Raw genomic sequence first — 23,658 nt, 5'->3', positions numbered from 1 at the left:
CAACAGCGAACCGCGAAGGAGCCCGCCAGGAGCTCCAAACAATTGATATGCAATTGTTGTTCTTCTGACGACCAGGCGCCGCCGGTGGAAAAATCCCCGCACCGGGCGCCCCAGCCCGACCTGCTGGCGTCGGACTCTATGATTAAGTCCGGAGCCGACCCGAAGATCGCTCGCCCATTCCATGCCTCCATGTGAGACAGCCACCATGACATCTCCTCCTTCACTTCGTCCGTGAGGGGAACCCACTGATCGTAACACATCCCACGGCGCAAATGCTGCGCTTTCAGGCGCTGAAGAGCCCTGTAGTGCAGCGGGCCTGGGAAAATCGCCTGGATGGAGGACGACAGAAGACCCACCACCTTGGCGACATGGCGCAGTGACGTACGATCCCTCGCGATCGTCTGCCGAAGCAGGTGCCGTATCTTTGCGACCTTCCGGCTCGGTAGGCTCAAGACCGCCTGCACCGAGTCCACCACGAAACCTAAAAAGGTGATCTGCTGAGTGGGAACCAAGACCGACTTGGAGCCGTTGACGACGAACCCCAGTCTCTGAAGCAGGCTGACCGCTTGACGCAGTTGTCCTGCCAGCACCTCCGGGCACTGCCCCATGAGGAGGATGTCGTCTAAGTATACTATCATACGGACCCCCTGGCTTCTGAGAAACTCCACTACCGGGTGAAGGACCTTCGTGAAGCACCACGGGCCGAAGAAAGGCCGAACGGCAGGGCGGTGAATTCGAACACCCGGCCGTCCCACAGGAATTGTAGGAAACGACGATGAGGGGGGTGGATGGGAACGACCAAGTAGGCATCCTTGAGATCCAGTCGCACCATCCAATCCCGAGGGAGGAGCACGTCCCGAAGGAGGTGGATCCCCTCCATCTTGAAGTGACGGTAGACCAACCACCCATTGAATTCCTTGAGATTGATCACAGGCCTCTTGCCCCCATCCGTCTTGTCTACCAAGAAGACGTTGCTGAGGAACCCATGCGGGTGGCGCGTTGATAGGCGGATGGCTCCCTTGCGCAGCAAGTCCGAGACCTCCCCGTCTATCAATCGCGCGTCGGAATCTGAGAAAACCATCGGGCGCGGGGGCCTCACCTGAGTTGGCTGGTCGTGAAACTCTATATGGAAACCTCTCACAGTTTGCAAAACCCAAGCATCGGCAGTGAGCAACTCCCACTCCCCGTAAAAGCTTGCCAGCCGCCCCCCAATCGGAACTTGATCCAAGCAAAGTACACTTACCGGGGGCATTTCCTTGTCCGGACTTCTTTTGGAATCCTCTTCCACCATAGCGTTGTCCCCTCGTGGGGTAGAAATTGGTGTAGTTGGCCGAGGTCTGGTACTGACCTCTTGATGCTGGACTGGGCCTTGTCCAGCGACGTGAACGTGTTCACGAACTTTCCAAGCTCGCGGATGAAAGGTTCACCGAAGAGGCCACCCTGGGCCACGGCACCTGCCTCCGACGAGGCCAGGTCCCCCAGCTTCGGGTCCAGCTTAATAAGGAGCGACCGCCGCCGCTCCGTGGACAGTGCACAGTTGGCGTTGCCCAAGAAGACGATCACCCTCTGGGCCCAGTTGGAGAGCACCTCCGGTGAAATGGCGGTGCCATTCGCTCGAGCCTCCTCCGCCATATCGAGGATCTTCGTGGCGGGCCCGACCGCATCCAACAGCTTGTCCTGGCAGGCCCGCCAGGACCGATCGATCCCCTTCCTGGGGTCCTTCATGAATTTCGCCAGGAAGGTGGCCATCTTGGGGTCCAATTCTGGGGTCATAGCCACCTTCCCCTCCAAAGTAGGCCGAGGGCATTCCCCTCGCAGGCAACCCCTCGCCTCCTTCTCCAGGGGCTTGCGCAGCCGGCCCGCGACAAACTTCGCCACCGTCTCCCCCGGGGCCCAGGCCGCGGATCGGGGGTGGACGATCTCGTCCGGGTCCAGCATGCCCGACTCATCTCGGGGCATCTCCTTTCCCGAAGGCGCCGGGAGCCAAGACCGTGTCGACTCCCCGTCGTCATCCGTGTCCGGAGAGTCGTAGATCGGGGAGGCGGGCGCCGTTGACAGACCGCCCGAAGTGCCAGGGTCCACCAAGGGCGTCGGAGGCACCGCCGTCGCCTTGGCCAGGAAGGCGTCACGAAGACGCTCGAAGGCGCCCTTATCCACGCCTTGGGCCTCCGATGAAGGCTCCTCACCCCGGGGTCTCTTCGGAGCGGGCGGCAACCCGCCGGACGTCCCCGGGAGCTCGGGGGGCGGCGGCACCTGCGCCGCTGCCAGCTTGGCACACTCCTCTACGATGCGGGCCGAAAGGCGGTCCTCCATGGGCCCTACCACCTCCGTCACACAACGATAGATGGAGCTGTCCACCGCCTGATAAAACTCATCATCCTGCAGATAGGGGCAGGCCTCCTCATCATACTCCCCTTCCATGTCGGAACCAAGGGCAAATGCGGGGCACCCAAGAGGGCGGCAACCGAGAAAGTTCTCGAATGTGGGCAGGCCCAGCGGCTGCGATCACGTTTTGGGCCAGCTGACGTGGCAGGTGGGCTGCACCAACCCCCAAGCGCGCAGACCCTCCTCGCCGGGACCGGGTCTACGTACCCCTCAAGCGCGCTAGGCCACACACGAATAAAGAGGTGCACAGATCTCGCCCGAAGGCGATTCACGCGGTCAAAACCGCCATACAGACCCCAAAGGGCGTCAATTTGTGAAGTACAGACCCGGAGCACCAGGTGTCAGAGGGGTACGCGAGGGTCGGCCCCTGCGCAAGCAGACCCCACGGCGCGGCTCCTCGCACCGCGGAGGCGCGCCGGAGGGTCGGCGAGGCGACAGGCCGCCCCCTTGCGGTCTATGTACACACCGCACACAAGTGGGAAAAAAGTCGCGTAGGAACGGCAGAACGTTCCCGCAACTAAGGGACTCTGAAAGGAAATAAACCATGCAAGGAGTCCCCAAAGACCGCAAGACATCAAGCACAATAAAAGAAGACAAATAGAAAAGCACTTATCTGGCTGCGGGAGCAGCGAAGAAAGAGGAGGAAGATGATGGGAAGTCCGGTTATATAGGGATGATGAACAGTGACAAAGGACTGTGGACTATGATTATAACAAAGAGACTCTTGGGAGTTGTTGTTGATTTTTTGTTGAACGTTACGTCAATGCTTTATGTTTAAAGCATTTTTTGTTCTTATTATATCTTTTCCTAAGCTGCTGTGGTTTCTTTATGTTAATAAAGCGAAGGAAGATATAGCATAATCTGAAGCCTCCGGTCCTGACATAGAATCGCATGCTGATTCTCTCATCAACCGAATCGGGGGGTTGTGCTTTTGGAAAGGTGGCCAGTTGTGCCATTTGAAAAGAGCTTTACTTCATAAGGGACAGGCAAGGACGTACGAATATGCCAGTAGCATTTTTTTTATACCATTGCTATATTTACTTAATGGCACAAGGCACAGGCTGGTATCCGACTGAGAGAAAAAAAAGTCGGTGCCCCCTGACTATGAGGTAAATGTTGTTTTTTTATTCTAAAACTCTTAAATGCTCATTTTACCCTTGAATAAATAGTCTGCCAAAATCTAATATGCATACCAGAATGTCTCATAAGTGTGTTAAGCATCTTAAATATGCTCCAGCGGTTTTCTTATTAAATGCGTATATGTTTAATTAACCTAACTATTTCTAACTATGTTTTGGTTTAACAGATTACTCTAAAGTGCATCTAACGCAGTTGATGGAAAAAGCAGAAGCAATTGCAGGCCGAATGCTTAAATTCTCCGTTTTTTATCGTAATCAGCACAAGGAGTACTTTGATTATACTCGGTAAGCAAACACATTTCTCAAAAATGTCTCGATATGGTACAACCAAAGCAAAATATTTTAATTATGTTGTGGAATCTGCAGCAGTGTATTAGGTACAAGTAATCGAGGTTATACTTATTTACTAAGCGTATTTACTAAGTGATATTTACATCCTGCAGTGGTAATCCCACATTCAAATCTAATGCTTCTCGGTGTAGATTTGCTAGGACTATTTGTTTTAAACACAACTGGGGCTGCCTCTAGTTGGGATTTCTACCGGTCTTTAGAGATGCGTGCAAAGTGGGGGTATCTCACAAAAAGTGTAGGACTGGCCTCACACACCACCTGGTGTCATACTTCATCGTAGGCCGTCCTCGCCCTCTAAGAACTTGGTTTGATAGAGGGCGGGCATACACCTGACGACAGGGATGCACTTCTATACTAAGTGGAGGCCCGTAAGTAGTGAAAGTGATTTAAAAACCTTTCCAGTTGTTATAAAGACTAGTTTTTAATTAATTGGGCAGCTGTATGGTATTAAAAAGAGTGAGAGGTGACTGGGGAACTGATTATACCTTCACTGTGATGGTTGTGGTCAACATGTTTCTGCTAGATGTCCCAGAGCGTTACATAGCATTCGTCAGGACCATGTATCTATGGGTCTACGTTTTTATATCTAAATAGTAAGTAAATAAAAACCAACCAATATATGGGGTGTGTATTGTCACTATCCCCGCCGGTATAGTACTCCAAAATATCCCTGTAGAAAAACAGAAGACAAACACACACAAGATTTGTGGGTTTCTGTTGGTTGTAATGCAAGTTACCATACATCACCACACTTTTAATTGCGCGTGGTGGTTTCTAAGTGCAGAACACGTGTCATTCATACGTGTTTACACTTCCTCATGAAAGGCAAGAGAATGTCTCTCTTGACTTACCCTAGATGAAGTGCATCCCTGTCGTCAGGTGTATGCCCACCATCTAGCAAACCGAGTTTTTAGAGGGCGAGGACGGCCTATAATGAAGCATGATACCAGGTGGTGTGTGAGGCCAGTCCTACACTTTTTGTGAGATGCCCCCACTGTGCACGCATCTCTAAAGACCTTTCGAAATCCAAACTAGGGGCAGCCCCATTTGTGTTTACATTTCGAGTTGGAGGCTGGCTAGTCCCCAGTCCCTGTGCCTCTAGGACCCATCCCTGGCTACTTACCAGGGCTAGTGTGTTCGAAGACTATTTATTCCAACTAGGCAACGTTGACTGAGGCCATCCAACATCTGAGAGAGAAAATGATAAGGTGTTTAAAAAAAAATCCACCACCTGGAGAATATTGTCTCTATTAAAAGATTCTGAAGTTTTACTGTTTTGAAGGAGCTCTCATTGCGTGTCCCTTAAGTCGTCATGGCCTTCTCATTTCTTTATTCAACATGGTGACATTGTTATTTCGCCAGTTCTAAAATCATAAAAGCTGTTCTTAACTGACAACGTTGAATGTTGAATCAATATTCTCCTTTGGAAGTTTACGTTTAATGGAAGACTAGAATCGGTTGTGATGGGCTGAGGCCAGTTTACGGTGCTGCTCACCCATGCTTAATTTTACAGTGCTTGAAGGATCGACTGTCCTGCTCTTCTGATCGAGGTGAGTTGAGTGTTGCAAGTGTTGGCCAACAAGATGGGCCAGCGAGTTAACACTTATCCTGACTTTACAGTTAAGATCACGATTTCCAATCCTTGCAATGTTAAATCAGCATTTTTTCCTTTCTCCCGAGGTCGGTAAATGAAATACTATTTCATTGGGTAATAGTGACCGTTTATTTTTACAGCTCTTGCAAACTGCAAAAGTACGGTGTGAAGCTCTGCAAGTAAAAATAAAAGAAAAAAACCTGTTATAAGGGCTTTATGTCCCCAACTTCGATATTTTATAGCAGGTGGTAGCGAGGACTGAGGTTGGGGCTGCAAGTAATAGAGACGAAATGGAATTATATAATTCTTCAAGAATTGGAAGTATTAAGACGCCTTACAGAGTGAGCTGTACAGGGTATAAAACCATAACTGTATGGAAAGTTGGACACATGCAGGGATATGGCGAGATGTGTCTCCTCAGACTGATGGGTTTGCAAGGAGAATCATTTTGGGGAACATTCCTAGAAAGCGGTCCAGTGTCCAACGCCAGTTGCAGTTTTGGTCACTATCGATTGCACACCATTTACTTGAGGAGAAAGCAAATGTTTGTGAAAGCAGTGTTAGACACCATCTTTCAGTGATGGGGCAGTGCCGCTGGAGACAGATAATTGTCCCATGTATGGTCTCTATTTCTGAATTACTTGCACCACCCAGCAGCCCTCTACGCATTTAAATCACCTTATATTAAGATACATACGAAGCGCACCACATTCAGAATCTTTTTCTTAGTGCTTGATATTATGAGTGTTTATCTAATACAACTTGTGATGCTTGCTTAGGCCCTCTTGGAAAGTTGGAAGGCTTACTCAGGGACTGAAATCCATGACGAGCAATTTATGAACACAATCCTGCAGGAGGCGTTTTCACACGAGCCTGTCTTGCTACGATTGGAAGTATTGTCCTGCAGATCACAGAAGTGAGTGCAGGAGAACCTCATCCCAGCTGGAGTTAGGGAACTAATTGTGTGGAGCTAACTTAACAGCGAATGTGGAGGCATAGGTGAGCCCTAGCAGCCATCTCTTTTGGGTCTTTCGGGGTCTTTCTGTCCTTACCTATTGTCAGTCTTTCTTTATTTTTTTGTCTTCTTTCTTCCATTCTTTCTTGCCTTCCTCCTTGTTCTTTCTGTCATTTTCTTCTTGCCATCCACTTTTTCTTTCCTTCGTACCTTCCTCTTTCTTGTGATATCTGAAGGCAGCCCGTTTGGTCTAGGCCATAGAAACACTGAAAGCAGCTAATTGCCGCAGTCTGTAAAGTTCTTTGGGATGCAATGTGTATTAAACATATTCAAAGGCTCAGGGATGCAGTGTGCAGAAGATGATTTTAATTTTATAAAGTTTCTCGGGTGTTTGAAAATTATATAAGTGGATGCCCCAATTCTTTTTGATGCCCACTCAATCCATTCCTGGCCCTGATACACTGTGGGCTGGGCACGTCTCGCTAGAACCCATTGCCTTCACTCAATTGTAAGCATAAGTGTGATATATGTATACTTTAGTAATGAATAGAAAGACTGCCCTTAAAGAACTGAGTTACCACACGTTTCCTTTAAGAAAAGCTTTAACATCACTTTTTAGGACGAGATGCTCAATGTCCGAATGCTGCCAGGAAGTATTGACATTTTTAGGTCTCGCCTAGCGTATTGCGTAAGCAATTGCAATGCAAGAGATATAGAGAGCTGCTCCAGGAAAGTTTACCAAGGGGCTTTTGAATGCGGATTATCGACAGTGCATGTGCGCGCGTGCCATTTGCTCCTCTCCCACCCCCCCCCATCCCCATCAGACTTTAAAGGTGTGCGCTCCCCCACCCCTGCCACAGCAATGCCGAGAGCTCGTTTTTTTTTATCTCTTCTTCGCATCGCTGGCCTTCCAGGCATCGCTGGCCTAATTACTTTGAGTTTCGCTGCCATTGAAACACATGGGCTTTGATTTATTCTTGTGGTACAAGTTCTTCAGACAACCAGCGGAAGGCGGACAAATACTTCCATTGTAATCCTTCTCACTGGATTATTTTATGGCTTGTTTCTGTTACCTTCTTTCTCTCACGTTTTGTTATTTATTAGCAGTGTTCATTCTTTCGTTATCTTTCTTTTTTCCTTTTTGTTTCATCTCTAACTTTCTTCCTTCCTTCTCTCTTTATTGTTCCCCTTTTCTCTATTCCCTACTTTTACTTTTCTCCTCTCGTCTCCCCTCCCCTCCTTTCCTCTCCTCTTCATGGCTATACAAATTAACTTCATAGGGGCACTGCTGTTTTGCCCCGGGGTACCTTTCGTGGACGCTAATTTCATTGTTTCTTAACGCCCACCTCTTTCTTTGTTTAAGGCACGGCCTCACCCCAAGTTCTCAATCAAGCTTCTTTGATAGTTCTACCAGCGAAGCCCTCATTTTATTTCATTTTATTTATAGTTTCATATAGCGGGATCTCAACCCGTATTGGATCCCTTTACATGAGCACCAATTAGGTTACGCAAGGACACATTCATTTTGTACTAGGCACGAGGAGATTACATGATTTGCCCAAAATCACAGGATTCTGTCATTGAGTCGACGCCGAGGCTCAAACTTAGTTTCCCCACCTCCTAAGTTGGTAGCTCTGTCCACAGCCTGCATTATTTTAGGCAGTTCTTTGAGTGACAAAATCCGATTCCTCGCTGTATGAAACGTCTAGAGAAACAATTTAGGACCGTGAACGTGCTCATTTCTGGCTCCATGTTTAGAATCACTAGTTTTGCAGCTATTATTGCCCATAATCTTTTCATAACCTGAAGCACAGATTAAGCTGGATTTTCTTTTCTGTTTGCTCACCAGCCAATAAAAACACGAACAGCAAAACCTAGTAGGAATTTGTAGCAAACAACAAAAAACGCGATGCAAAATGTCTATACACAACACGGGTAACATATAAAATGCTTCTGTCGTAGTCTCTTCCTCTTTCTTTGCTGCTCACAGCAGCTGTTAAGCCCCATTATCGTTATGTATCATATTTCATCTGTTAATGTGTATTTTCTTATTTTTATTGACATAGCTAACTTTTGCCCATTAATCTTGCCGAGCTTCTGCCTATCGGTTTAAAGCTGGCTCACTCAATCACATCAAATTCTAGTTCGGGTTGTAATGTCCATCTAGGGGTGTTCACCTCAGCATCCCCAGGCTGTTATTAAGTTTTGGTTTGACCCAAAGTCACATGACCACAGTTGTTTAATAAAAGGAGCGGAGCAGCACAATCGATTGTTCTGCACCAGATACGATCCTTGTTTGGCTTGTATTTGTTTTCTTATTCAAAATGCTTGATAGACCAATAAGTTTCCTCTACACTGCCATGTAGGTAAGCCTTGTTAGTAGGAAGGGTGCAGGAAGTGGTTCCACAATCGCCCGCCATTTCTGCTGGGTGGGTGGTCTAGCCAACTGGCACTTAGCATCCACAGCGGAAGACATGCAATAAGTGCATTCATGACAAGTGTTTACTAATGCCTGCCATTGCTGCTCGGTCTAGACAGCTGGCACCAGGCATTTACAGCGAGACACATGCTGCTGTCGGCATGACACATATTAAAAAGATTGTTAAGTGATCTCACACTTCTAACATGCAGGTACTGTTGATGCTAATCTAGGTTATTAAACCAGGCAAGCCCAGGACGGAGTAAGTATGGCAAAGCTGGGTGAATCCTCTAGTTAGCATCACACTTTATCTACTTCATGCCAAATGTTACCTTCCTCTTTACATGCAGTGAGGCTACAGGCTCGCCTCTTCACTGTGGGAACTATGGATCACTAATTAGTTTTTCTTTGACTATGTACTGTCTGCTATTCATGCGATATGTTTAGTGTGAATGTTTTTGATCACAGGTTACTTCCATTTAATGTGTTCACATATTCCTCTTTTTACACAGCAATTGGATGCTGACCTTTAGGTGCATGCTCGAAAACCACGATACAGTAGATTTTGGATTTCAACACAGTAGGCGTTTTGTGAATGCTACACCGCTTTTAGGAACACAGGATTTTACACAGTGACCATTAATACATGTAAGCTAATTCTCACTTTTGTGTTGCAGATTTGGAATAACACAAAGTAGGTGTATGGTTTATATTTGGCATTCAGAGTGCATGATTGTGCAGCATTCTGCGCGTATTGTAAAGCACAGTTGGGAGTGGTCTTGGTCTCTACCATTCTACCGCCCTCACACTACCGCTCTCGCTCTACCGCCCTCACTCTACCACTCTACCGCTCTCGCACTATCGCCCTCACTCTACCGCCCTCCCTCTACCACTCTATCGCCCTCACTCTACCGCCCTCACTCTACCGCTCTCATGCCCTCACTCTACCACTCTGCCGCCCTCACTCTACCGCCCTTACTCTACCACTCTACCGCCCTCACTTTACGGCCCTCACTCTACCATTCTACTGCCCTCACTCTACCGCCCTCACTCTACCACTCTACCGCCTTCACTATACGACTCTACCTCCCTCACTCACTCTACCACCCTCACTCACTCTACCGCCCTCACTCACTCTACCGCCCTCACTCACTCCACTGCCCTCACTCACTCTACCACCCTCACTCACACTACCGCCCTCACTCACTCTACTGCCCTCACTCACTCTACTGCCCTCACTCTACTGCCCTCACTCACTCTATCGCCCTCACTCACTCTATCGCCCTCACTCACTCTATCTATCTATCGCCCTCCCTCTATCTATCTATCGCCCTCCCTCTATCTATCTATCGCCCTCCCTCTATCTATCGCCTTCCCTCTATCACCCTCCCTCTATCTATCTATCGCCCTCTCCCTATATCTGTCTGTCGCCCTCTCTCTATCTATCGCCCTCCCTCTATGTATCGCCCTCACTCTATCGCCCTCCCTCCCTCTATCACCCTCCCTTTCTTCCACCCACCTCCTTCTCTAACTCCCTGTTCTCTTCTCCCGTGCTGATTTGCTGCTCTCTTCCACCCTGCCTCCTTCTCTAACTCCCTGTTCTCTTCTCTTCTCCCGTGCTGATTTGCTGCTCTCTTCCACCCTGCCTCCTTCTCTAACTCCCTGTTCTCTTCTCTTCTCCTGTGCTGATCTGCTGCTCTCTTCCAACCCGCCTCCTTCTCTAACTCCCTGTTATCTTCTCCTGTGCTGATCTGCTGCTCTCTTCCACCCGCCTCCTTCTTTAACTCCCTGTTCTCTTCTCCTGTGCTAATCTGCTGTTCTCTTCCACCCGCCTCTTTCTCTAACTCCCTGTTCTCTTCTCCTGTGCCGATCTGCTGTTCCTTTCCACCCGCCTCCTTCTTTAACTCCCTGCTCTATTCTCCTGTGCTGATCTGCTGCTCTCTTCCACCCGCCTCCTTTTTTAACTCCCTGCTCTATTCTCCTGTACTGATCTGTTGCTCTTCCACCCGCCTCCTTCTTTAACTCCCTGTTCTCTTCGGCTGTGCTGATCTGCTGCTCTCTTCCACAAACATCTTCTCTAATCGCACACACACATACATACAACCACGCACACACACACAACCACACGCACAATCTACACAGCCACACACACAACCCCACACACACAACCCCACACACAACCCCACACACATCACCCAACACACATCACCCCACGCACAACCACACAACCACAAGCACACGCACACACAACCACAACCACACGCACACACAACCACACGCACACACAACCACACGCACACACAACCACCCACACACACAACCACCCACACACACAACCACCCACACACAACCACACATACATCCAACCACACACACACACACACACACTCACACACACACAACCACACACACACAACCACACACACAACCACACACACACACAACCACACACCCACAAAACCACACACCCCACCACACACATCTATCTATCGCCCTCTATCTATCGCCCTCACTCTTATATATCTATCGCCCTCTATCTATCTATCACACTCACTCTATCTATCGCCCTCACTCTGTCTATCGCCCTCACTCTATCTCTATCGCACCACCACAACATCACTCAGGGGCACCACAACATCACTCAGGGGCACCACAACATCACTCAGGGGCACCACAACATCACTCAGGGGCACCACAACATCACTCAGGGGCACTACAACATCACTCAGGGGCACCACAACATCACTCTGCGCTACCACAGCATCACTGAATGCCACAGCACCACTCGTCGCCACCTCAACATCACTCAGCGCCCCCACAGTATCAATTTGTGCAACCATTCAACAACAACTGGTTCAAATATGTTCTCTCAATATTTCAAGCTTTATTACAAATGTCACAAAAAGATGTTAATATTTCACTTCTGTTCTTAGATTTTCGTCACCATAAAGTACACTGAACATAATCTTCACAAAAGTTATTTACAAAAGTTTAAGCTATTGCCATTATAAATTAAAATAACTTTTATTTTAGTATTAATTATTAAAAAAAATAAAAGACATTGTTATTTGTAATATCAATACATCTAAGTCACGTAAATACAACACATATTGCAGTACAAATGCTATAGGTGTCACATTTGCGAAAGTTATAACTATTGCATTGTAAATGACAAAGCTATTAATTTCGCTATTTTCAAAACCAACACATAAATAAAAAAATTGTCATTTACAATACCAATAGCTCAAACTTTCCAAATGCGAGACCTATTGCATTGCAAATGCTTGTTAGATCTGGCGTTAGCCAAGCCCTTTCGATTTATTTTTTTATTATATGTACTAATTGCATACAATAAGGGGCTTTCAGACACCTCTTTTCATCCATTGTCCTGTTGTTGTGTCATCTTTAATTTTTGCTTTATCCTACTACATCATGCAACATGGGGCAATGGGTCAACCTACTTCAGCCAATGGCTAGCTTCACTTTGAGGGACTGCATTTAGCCCTTTCTCAAGGAGCACATCCACACAACAGTAAATTCCCTTCGGTGCCCGTTGTTTTGTTTGTGCTTCATCATCACTTTAGTGTTGCCATTGTTTATAGGACCTGTTGTGATGGGAAGGCGCATTCTACCAAATGGGAGCACAGGGCTTATGCCAGGTTGATCAGTTGCTTCCTCCTTCCAATGCTGTTGTAAATCACTTTGTTTATCTGACTGCTGCTTTTTCACACCATACCCAGTAGCTCATGTAAGCTCTGAATATAAGCTCATGAGGGTGCTCTATCTTTGCAATGGTGTCTGTAATTCCGTCTTTCTGTCCTTTTTTTCCTATTTTCCGTCTTTCTTTACTCTTTTATTGTCTTCTTTCTTCCTTTCTTGCCTTCCTCTTTCTTCTTGTTGTCCTCTTTTTTCTTTTTTTCTTTCTTTTCTTGCCTTCAACTTTTTCTTTTCTTCTTACCTTCCTCTTTCTGGAGAAGTGTGGCTCACTGGTTAGAGCGGCAGACTCTAAAGCAGAGATCAGGCCCGGGACCAGGGTTCAAGTCCTGATGCAGCTTGGGCTCAATGTCGTCCGCGGACTCGATAATTCTCGCCTCGGCGCCTACTCTAATCATGGGTCCCACTCTGCAACTCTGGGCAATAGCTTGCCTAATCTCCACAACGGCCCCTACAACACTGGGATGCCTGGCTTCACCATAGGGGTGCCCAGGAGGGGCATCTCACAGGGAGAGCCAGGAAGGGTTCCACAGTGTTATACAGCGCCGGGACGCCCCGTTGGGGCAGCTGTGCGATTTACAAAATACACTACATTTACATCTACATTCCTTTCGTGATTTCCACCTTTTCTCTTTCCTGCCTTACACTTCTTCCTTTTTTCTTTTTCAATTCCTTCTTTTATTCATTCTTTCCTTTTTTCTTTCTTGCCTTCCTTCCTTTCTTTTTTTTTTCTTTTTTCTTTCTTGCCTTTCTCTTGCTTTTTTGCCTTCCTCTTTCTTTCCTACTTTCCTTTTTCTTTCTTGGTTTCCACATTTTCTGGGTTTTTTCTTGTCTTACTATTTCTTTCTTTCTTTGCTTTTTATTTCTTACCTTTCTTTCGTTCCTACTTATTTCTTTCCTTTTTTCCATCTTTAATTTTTCTTTTTTTCTTACCCAAAAACAAGAGGCTGGCAGCCAAGTCTGTATTAGCTAAGACATTTTGATTTCACTAAAAGTATGTGTATGCCATAGTTAGCTATAGTGCTTTTCAGCCAGACTTCGTCCATTAGACTGCAGTTTTATTCTCACCCATTGCAGCATGTATCAAGGGGAAATGTGTCAGCCCACGACAGCCATTGGATGACTTCTCTATGAGTTACGGCTTACTGCCCTTTCACAAAGAGCACAGCAACACTCAAAGTATTTTCCTTCAGTGCTAGGGAATACTATGGAAATGTGACCATTTCTGAGCCCAGAACAACATGTTTGATGGTATGTGTGACTGTAGATGCAAATATGAGTCTCTAGTTGGCAGTGGTTTGCGCTCTATTGAAGTAAAGACCCTTCCAGTGAGTTACACACCCAAGTTAACCCATGCTCACCCCCTTGGTACCTTGTCACAAGCAGTCGGGCCTATCTCAGAGGCAATGTATGAAACAGTTGTACATGAAATACACAGTAACACAGTGAAAACGCTACAAATGGACACCACACCAGTTTAGAAAATACCAATCTTTATATAAACAAACCAAGAACAAAACAACAAGAAATCCTACATACACAACGCAAGATATCACTTTTGAAAGGTTTAAGCAATTCAATCCATAGAACTCTATGGATGCGTTGATTTTAGCACAAAGTATCTTTGATGCATCAAAATCCTAGACAAAAAACAGCTGCAAAGGAGGGAAGCGTCCGAAAACACAGCGATGCATCGATTCTTAAGTCCCAGAGGAATGGAGGCATCAATTCTGCTGTATGCAGAAGTGTTGCAGCGATTTCTTACTGCAAGGAGAAGTGATGCGTCAAATTCTGAAAGCGGCTCCTTTATGCGGGGCGATGTGATGGAAACTTGGCTTACAGGTGCGATGAGTGGAAAATCCAAGCTTGCTGGGTTGATGCAGCGGTGAAACAGGTTCTGTGTTGATTCCGCAGGTAGGTGATATCAATTCTTTCAACTGCACAGCAGGGCCTGCATTAAAGTCAGAGCTGGGGTCTCAGGTGTCGGACACACTGGTTCTGGAACTCGGGCTGTGGCAGTTCTTCCAGCCGCATACAGGCGCTGTGACGATTTTTTGCCCGCACCTCAGCAATGTGTTGGTTATGTAACCGCACGGCAAGCTTGCGGCTGAAAAAATGGCACTGAAGGGTGATGCGGGGATTTTCAGCCCATGAAGCAGCAAAAACATCACCAAGGGTCCAGAACTGGAGTTGGCATCACTAGGCAGGTCAGAACTCTTAGCAGGGGAGTTCAGGGGAGCAGCAGATGAAGTCTTCGATGGCCCTGAGACTTCCAACAGGATGCAGGCACACACTAGCCTTTGGGGAATTTGGAAATTAGGGTTCAAGAAAGCAAAGTCCAGTTCTTTCATTGCTCGCAGACAGAAGCAACAACTGCAGGCCAACACAGAAAAGGGACACTACTCCTCCTAACAGCTCCTCAGTTCATCATCTTGGCAGAGTCCTCAGTCCAGAAGTGTTCTAAAAATGTCGGGCTACCGGTCCAATGTTTTCCCCCCATTTAACCTTTGAAATAGGAACACTTTAAAGGATGGTCTTTGTAGTGCACAGATACTGCTTTGCTATGTCTTGGCTCCAGACACACTACAAAGGGGGTGGAGACAGCATTGTGCTTGGACAGGCACAGTCTTATTCAGGTTCAGTGACAACTTCTCCCACCCCTCCAGCTCAGGAAAGCCCATCAGCCTGGTGATAGGCAATCAGGATATGCAGGGCACACCTCAGCTCCCTTTGTGTGACTGTCTAGAGTGAATGCATAAACAGCCCAACTGTCAGTGTTAACCAGACTTGGATTCCACAGACAGAAGCACAGGATGGTAAAGCAAGAAGGTGCCCACTTTCTAAAAGTGGCATTTTCAAACATACAGTTTAAAAGCCACCTTCACTGAAAGATGTGTTTTTAAATTCTGAGTTAAGGGAACCCAAACTCCAAATCTCATCTTTTCCCAATTGAAAGTTTCACTTTTAAGATGTTACAAGGCCGCTTCAATGCTAACCTATGGACGAGATAGTCCTTGCAATAGTGAGAAACTAAATTAGCAGTATTTCACTACTAGGACATGTAAAACACACCAGTTTATGTCCTACCTTTCACATACACTGCATAGGGCTACCTTGGGCCTACCCTAGGGGTGCCTTCCGTGTAATGAAATAGATGGATGGTTTGGGCCTGGCAAGTGGGTGCACTTGCCAGGTCGACGTGGCAGTTTGAAACTGCACTTGCAGAAACTGCTGTGGCAGGCCTGAGACATTTTTACAGGGCTACTCACGTGGGTGATACAACCAGTGCTGTAGGCCCACTAGTAGCATTTGATTTACAGGCCCTGGGCACACACAGTGCCCTTTACTAGGGACTTACCAGTAAATATGCCAATCATGGATAACCAAACACAATCACAATTTACACACGGAGCACTTGCACTTTGGCACTGGTGAGCAGTGTTAAAGGGCCTATAGTTCAAAAACCAGCAAAAACGAAGTCCAGCATACAGTCAAAAATACTGGAGGTAGAGGCAAAAAGACAAGGGAAACCATGCCAGGTCTAACACACATGCTCTGCATACTTCTGCCATCTAGTATTGGGCCCGGAGTTGTTCAAGTTTTTTTGCTTCAAAGAAGTCTTTTGAGTCACAAGACCAAGTGACTCATTGTCTCAGTGATATTGCGCATGCGCATGGACCCCTGTGTTAGATTGTTATCCCTCCACCATCTGGTTTGGATGTGTGTGCCTCTGCCCTGTGTTTCAACTCTGTTCGGTACGATTCTTCTGTTCTTTACTGTCTTCGATGGTATTGTTTTCACATGCATTTTTTCACTTGTTCGCTGCTCTCAAATTTCATTGAGTCGGCATTCAACCGACCGTCTTTGGGGGGCCGCCTGTCTCAGGCCTACTCCAGCCTGCACTCGTTTCCATTGAAGATGCCTTTCTGATGAAACGCACACCCTTCAGATTTTGCCCGCGTTGCTATATGAAATATATATACATCGATCAACACCTTGTGTGCAACTTGTAAGTCCTTTTGATCCTAGAAAACACAACAGGATCGAAGGGCTCATCAATTGTAAATGTCTTTCAAAAGCAGATATGATACTTTTAACATTTTCGGCGAGGAGCATGTCCTGGAAGAGCCATCTACAGAAGACAGAGAGGGAGGGTCTTCTGGATGCTTAGGGGATGCATAGCCTTCCTTCCGGTCAACACTTGGGTATTATGACCCCAGACCCTGCTCCATTGCCCACGCAGGGCTCAAAACATTCTCACATAGAGGTCGCCTGACCACCACTACTTCCTGGCCATGGTCCGATCCAGAAAAGAGTTTCAGACGCCTGCCCTAGTGCCAGGCACTGAAAATTGATGTCAAGGCCAAGCCTTTGGCATCGACCACTTCAGACTGGGAGCGACCTTCAAGATTGAGCCAGCAACCGATCTCATCTACCCTCAGTACCGACAAATAAAAACCTTTCCCACATCGTAAGCCTCTGTACTGAAAATTACAGAGCTGACCGCCTCTAAAACATCATCAGCTTCCATGTCTCCGGTCGAGCCCATTCTCTAAAAAAATATGTACATTCGCAAAAGGAGAATTCGAATCCAGGAAGGTACGGGGCAGATACTTGCTTCTCTGCCACCAAAGAGGAAGTTGTCCTTCCAAGAGGCACTAGAAAGTAATCTTCGCCAAAAAAGGAAGATGAAAGATAGATCCACCAGTCTACACACCAGCCTCCTCCTCCACCACCATCACCACCACCGCCATCCCTTCCTACATCTCCACCACCCGACCTACTTGATGCTTCACCTCCAGGGTCGCCTGGTAGAGACGATGGGGGTGTAACAAGGGGGGTTAGGGGATCCTGACCCATAGGACGCATACAATACTGATCCCATTACCCCCAATGATCTCGATCTATATCCCACTTGTCTGTCCCCTCCAGAAGATACCAGTACTTTTCACAAAGTTACTGCTAGGGCAGCAGCTTTTCATAGTTTTGAGCTGCACAAAGAGTCCCTACAATAGGACTTTTTGTTGCATATCTCACACACAGGGATACCGAGTATTTGCCTACGTTTCCCGGCATGATGAGACATGCTGAGGAAATTTTTAAAGAGGCAGCCCGTGCCTGAGTTATCACCCCACGGGTTGACAAAAACATATAAGATGGCTCCTTCAGACCTACTCTTTATCAGGAGTCAATTTCCTCCGGACTCCATTGTTGCAACTACTGCTTGTTAGAGGGTTAATAGCCAGGCTACTGGGGACACTCCACCTCCTGAAAAGGAGAGTAAGCTTATAGATGCAGCTGGTAAAAGGGTCACGGCACAGATATTGCCAAATCACAAGCCCTTCTGGCCCGCTAGGATAGAGCCCATTGGGATGAGCTGGGGAAACTTTTACGATACCTCCCAGAGGAGCACTGCAAAAGGGGACAACAAATAGTCACAGAGAGTCAGGCGATTACCAACAATTCCATTCGATGTGCACTAGATGTGGCGGATGCAGCTGCTTGGGGCGTTCATACCAGCATGCCTCTTAGACGGCATGCATGTCTTAGGTGTTCTGGGTTAAAACCAGAAGTCCAGCAGGCAACACTAAATCTGCCTTTTGACAAGGAACTCCTTTTTGGCCCAGAGGTAGACACTACCCTTGACAAGATGAAAAGAGACACTGACACAGCTAAGGCCATGGGAGCTGTACAAACGACCGCTCCTAGTAGGTCCTTTAGTTGCACAGGCTACAGGGGTGCATGTAAATCCACCACCACAGACACCTCCACTTCCCAACTAAAACAAGGTCTGCCTGTCTACACTAAGGGCTATTTTAAGGTTCCTTCAAAGGCAGAAAAACAAGCGAAGGAGCAGGGGTGCCGCCGCACACGGAGCAACACTTGCTGCACAGCAGTGAATATCCAATCCTTCACCTGACCACTCCACACCTGTCTGGGGTAGACTACAATATTTCCACCCAGTCTGGCAGTACATCACCACAAACCAATGGGCATTAGCTATAATCCAAAATGGCTATTGTCTGGAGCTCATTACCATGCCACCCAACATCCCACCTTGCACTCGCTGGTTATCACAGGATCATCTAACTCTTCTCAAACATTAAGACAAAGGCCTTCTTCTCCAAAGGTGCTATAGAACGTTTCCGGAAGAAGAATCACGGATATATTCTGTATATTTTCTCATTCCTAAAAATGACTGGCCACTGTGACCAATCTTAGATCTGAGACATCTCAACCACTAAATACTTTCAGAACATTTCCATATTTCCATATGGTGACTCTATGGGCTGTCTACTTCTCCAACAGGGCGACTTTGACAACACTGGACCTAAAGGACGCCTATTTCCATATACCAATACACCCTGCCCACCACAAATACCACAGATTTGTTATAGCAGTCCAACATTATCCATACAAAGTTCTTCCATTCGAGTGACCACAGCACCTCGAGTTTTCACAAAATGTTTGGCAATGGTTGCAGCACTACAGCGAAGAAAAATATTCACTTATTCCAATACCTAGACAATTGGCTTATCAAAGTCAGTACCCACCTACAGTGCCAAAAATACACTCAATTGACAGCAGATCTGCTTCACAGACTGGGTTTACCCGAAGTATCCCTAAATATCATCTTCAATATCTCCAAATTCAACCTTAGTTAGGAGCAATTCTCAACACACAGTTAGGAGTAGCTTATCCCAATCCCGCTCGAGTTCTGAACTATCAGGTAACCCTACCGCAGTTCCAACCAAACAAACTCTCACAACATGGACTGTGAAGTGTCTGCTAGGAATGATGGCCTCTTGAATTGCCATAGTTCCCCACGCAAGGTTACACAACAGTCCCCCTACAGCAATGTATAGCTCACCAGTCGTCTCAATCACAGGGTCACCTCGAGGATCTGGTGTTGATAGATTGCCGCAATCACTGTTCTTTGCAATAGTAGAACACCAAGTACCTGCTTAAGGTACAGCCTTTTCTGGACCCTGTTCCTCACCTCACTCTCATCACTGATGCATCGAAGACCGGTTGGGTTGCTCATCTATAAAACCTCACAGTACAAGGTCTGTGGAATCCCTACACATCAACTGCTTGGAGCCTCCTAGCACTAAAGGCTTTCCTTCCCCACCTATCTCACAAGGTTGTCCTAGTCTGGATGGACAATATGACAGCCATGTATTATTTTTATATAAACGGGGGTAACAGTCTTCTCAACTGTCTGAACAGTCCCTGACCCTATGGAATTAGGCTCTTCACTACCACATTCATCTCTTGGCGTAATATCTGCCGGGGGCCAACAACAATTTTGCAGATCTGTTCAGCAGGATGCAGCAACAGAACCATGAGTAGGAACTCAAGTCCTCCTTCCCTACTTTCAAAAGTGGAGTTTTACCTCCAGGTAGTACCCACACCCAGTGTCCAAAGGCAACGCACCATGGAGGAGTTGGTCAGGGATATTTGCCTACGCTTTTCCACCTCTCTGTTTCTGGTTTGTAGACTCAGGCAAACATCTCTCACCTTGATCCTTTTTGCTCCCACTTGGGGGCTTCAGCCCTGGTTCAGAACCCGACTATATCTCTCAGTAGTTCCACACAATGAGGTTTTGTAATTCTCGAGTCTGACTCCATTTTGTTCTGTGCCACCATTTTGTGTTGCCCTTACGTAGGCCTGTGAAGGTAGCCTGGCGAACAAAGTGGCCTGGCCTTCTTAGTTCATGTATACATTAACTAGGTTTCTTTTTGACTCTGAAATGAACTGTAAGAAACTGACCTCTTCACCTGAAACTGACCTCGCAAAGCCAATTTCCCTGATCGATCTTTGTCTGAGATTGCCAATCAATGTTCAGGACATTGTTAACTTTTAGTTTCCTTGCACATGCCTTATCTTGTTCAGCATCTGTTACTGTTTCTTTTTTATGTTTCTTCATTACATGGGTTATGCTTTCAATTATAGGTTTGTCCGGCTTGTGTAGATTGAATTTGGGACATTTCTAATAATTACCTTTTGGGTTGGGATACTGTAAATTGAGTTTTTGTTATGTGATACTTTTTTTGAAAATGTACCTTATTGGCTAGAATTTTGTGCAGTGGGTGTACATTTATATTGTGAATATTGGGTAAAAAAGGAGACGTCTCGCCTTAGTAAAATGAGCAGTCTCCTGAGAAATTACACCGTGATGTATTTCTAGGATCACTGTTACTAGCTGCAGCTAATAAACTTGGTCTCTGATGCCATCCAGAAGTATTCCATATCTCTGTATACCAAGACAGGTGAAATCGAAGATCTTAGGCGTGCCCCTGACGCCGCTGGGTTAAACCCCGGTTCTTCAACTGGCGCCCCACGTGGAGCGACTTCAGCGGTACTGGTCCAAGCCCGAAGATTATGAGGAGCCCCGTGAGGAAATTCTGGAGGACGGCCGCCACTTCATCGACCCCTGCATGTCGACGTGGAACGAAGGTTTTTTTCTGCGAGGCTTCCCCTTTCCGACGGCTGCGAAGGACTGCTGCCCTGACTGTCGCCCTGTCTTGGACCCTCTTGTGATGATTTGTAAGGCGAGACGTTAGACGGTCTTCTGGTGGCGTGACAGACATTTTGGTTAAGTATAAGTGTGTCGCTCCCACGACTTTGTTTTGTTTCTTGGTTTTGATTCGGCCATTGCAGTAGTTGAAGCCGAGGGGTTCGTATATTTGCGAGTGTATAATTTTTGATAACCCCTTGAAGTTTGAAGCAAGACTAGTGAGCTAAAAGATGCCCGGTTTTAGCAAATTTAGGAAATGGTTTTGTTGTAGTTGTAATAGGAATTCCTGATTGGAGGACTCGTGTCCGATACCTCCGGTTGGAACTCCAACTTATGAGCTCTATTCAAAGCATGGTGTAGGTCCCATTACCTTTAATGAAGTATGGGTCCGTTATACAAGGAAAGATGGTGTTTTACGATGGCCCCAACATGGTAGTTTTGAATCAGATGTTTTAGATAACCTAGAAGTTGCGCTATTTAAGAAGAAAGCCCGGCTGGCGATGTTTGACTCTTTCCGCCTTTGGCATAAGGAAGCCAAACAGCGAGAAATTAAGCAAGCTAAGAGAGATAGGAAGGAAAGGAATGTTCGAGGCATGTGAGCTGCTGAATTCATATCTGTGCATAGATCGCTGCCTAGTGTTGGGTCCGGATGATTGCACATTGTTGTCCTGGAAGAGTCTTCGAAGTATCACGAGATAGGTGGCTCCTCCCCTGGACTACAGTGTGCATGGGCATCCTCTCCATCTTCAGATTGTTTTTTTCCGCCATTGGGTTCGGATGTACTTTCTTGACTCAAGTACGGAATCGATATAAAAGTCATTCGCAAGGCCAAAAGGCCTTCGGGGCGTCGGTATTGTCTTGTTCGGTGCCTAGTACTCGATCCAGTTCTTCGAACAGGACTTCGAAGGCAGTTTGCCTTTTTCGATACCAAGGCCCCAACAACGATCGACGATGGAACGGAGCCCGTTCAAGAGGTGCCCCGTCTGCAACTCAAAATACCCTCACATTGATGTGCACCCAGTGTGCAATAAATGCCTATCTACGGACCATGACGAGGCCAGCTGCATGGCCTGTTCCAAGTTCCAAGCAAAGAAGACACTTCGGCTTCGACGCGCCGCACGACAGTTGGCGCGCCCGATGGCGCCCGACCCGGAGAACATCTTCGAGGCTGATGACGACGAGGGCGTCGATGAAGAGGATCCTGACCAGCAGTCGGACCCTGCGTCGGAGCATGACTCTACCTATAATGTGGACGAAGAAGAAGACTATGTCCATGAGGAAGACGTCGTCGAGGTAGGAGACGACGCAGAGGCCATCGGGGCCGTCGATGACGACTCAAGCGATGAGCAAGGCCCACCCGTAGTCGCGGGGCCCAAAACTGACACTGTACTTTCTAAGGCTTGGGTCGAGGTATCGCCGGAAGGCCTTAGCCAAGACCTTAATCCACATTCTATAGCCCTCGTCAAGGCCCGGCTAAGAATATTTCTAAGAAGCCATCGGTCGATCAGCCACAATCAGCGGTGAAATCGAAACCGAAACCGACAGATGCTAAATCGAAACCGAAACTGCTGAAGCCAGTCCTCGGATCGACGGCCTCGGATTCGTCGGCTCCACTCAAATCACAGAGTGTCATCGACCCTTCGGGGTCACAAGGGGGCGTCGGCCCGAAGACCGGGGCTCCAAAGCCTATCTCTACGGTCAAGCACGTCGCCTTGACGCCGTCGACGTCCAAAGATAGCGACACTGGCAAAGGACTCAAGCCTAAAAAGGCTATCGATTCAAAGCTTACAGCCTCCAAGCCAATATTGAGTAAGACCTTCGAGTCGACAAGCAAACCCGACCCTAAAGAGCATGTCGCGTTGAAGCAGAAGAGCGTGCCTGCTGCGCGCCGAGGGCTCGAGTCGACGCAAGAACGCAAGCCAACTGGTGATCAGACAAAGTGGGTCGGATTGAAGACAGCGTCTCCCTCGAAGAAGGTCGGTTCGTCTCCACTGCTTGAGCCACAAATTAAGTACGGACTGCCTCCGACCGCTCGACCCAAAGCGTTTGAGCCACAAAAGAGCGCCGACACGGCCAAAAAGGGGTCGGTAGTTTCGGGAACTCAGCCCACTGAAGAGGAGGTGGTGTTCCAAGCGCCCTCCTATGACAATCAGTCGAAACTGTTCATCGACTCGGATTCTGACAGACTCACCATTTACTAACGGAAGATCATACCAGAAAATCCTTTGGAGTCATATAAAATCCCTCTCAATGGGAAAAGGGATTCTGCCACCTCACCTGTTCTTTTGGAACCTGTGGATTCCTATGGACAAGACTATGCCTATTCTCCCACACGCACCAATGAGGATGTGGGGGAGGGATACAATGAGGATAAATTTACTTATCCTCTTGACACAGATCAAGAGGAAACTCAACCCTGGACTGACCCTGTTGACCCTGGTGAGCCACACACCACGCCTGACACTCAGTCCTATGCCGTCAAAACCTCGCCTACTGAAGATACTGCTGCGTTTAACGCATTGATTGAAAGAGAAGCCAATAACCATGACGTGGAAATGCACGCTGACCCAGTGGAGGAGG

General features: G+C 47.3%; 1 protein-coding gene across 1 annotated transcript in view; it reads left to right on the top strand.

The window, feature by feature from the left end:
• Positions 1 to 23,658, top strand: part of PHYHIPL (phytanoyl-CoA 2-hydroxylase interacting protein like) — a 372,453-nt gene that overhangs the window by 301,817 nt on the left and 46,978 nt on the right. The window contains exon 4 of the mRNA XM_086922450.1: positions 3,692 to 3,809. Within this exon, the coding sequence (XP_086778576.1) occupies positions 3,692 to 3,809 (118 nt within the window). The remainder of the gene's footprint in view (positions 1 to 3,691; positions 3,810 to 23,658) is intronic.

Source organism: Lissotriton vulgaris, chromosome 5 (assembly GCF_964263255.1).
Source record: "Lissotriton vulgaris chromosome 5, aLisVul1.2, whole genome shotgun sequence".
In the NCBI taxonomy this organism is placed as follows: Eukaryota; Metazoa; Chordata; class Amphibia; order Caudata; family Salamandridae; genus Lissotriton; species Lissotriton vulgaris.
Note: the sequence above shows the minus strand (reverse complement) of the source record. Positions and strands in the feature narration are given on the sequence as shown.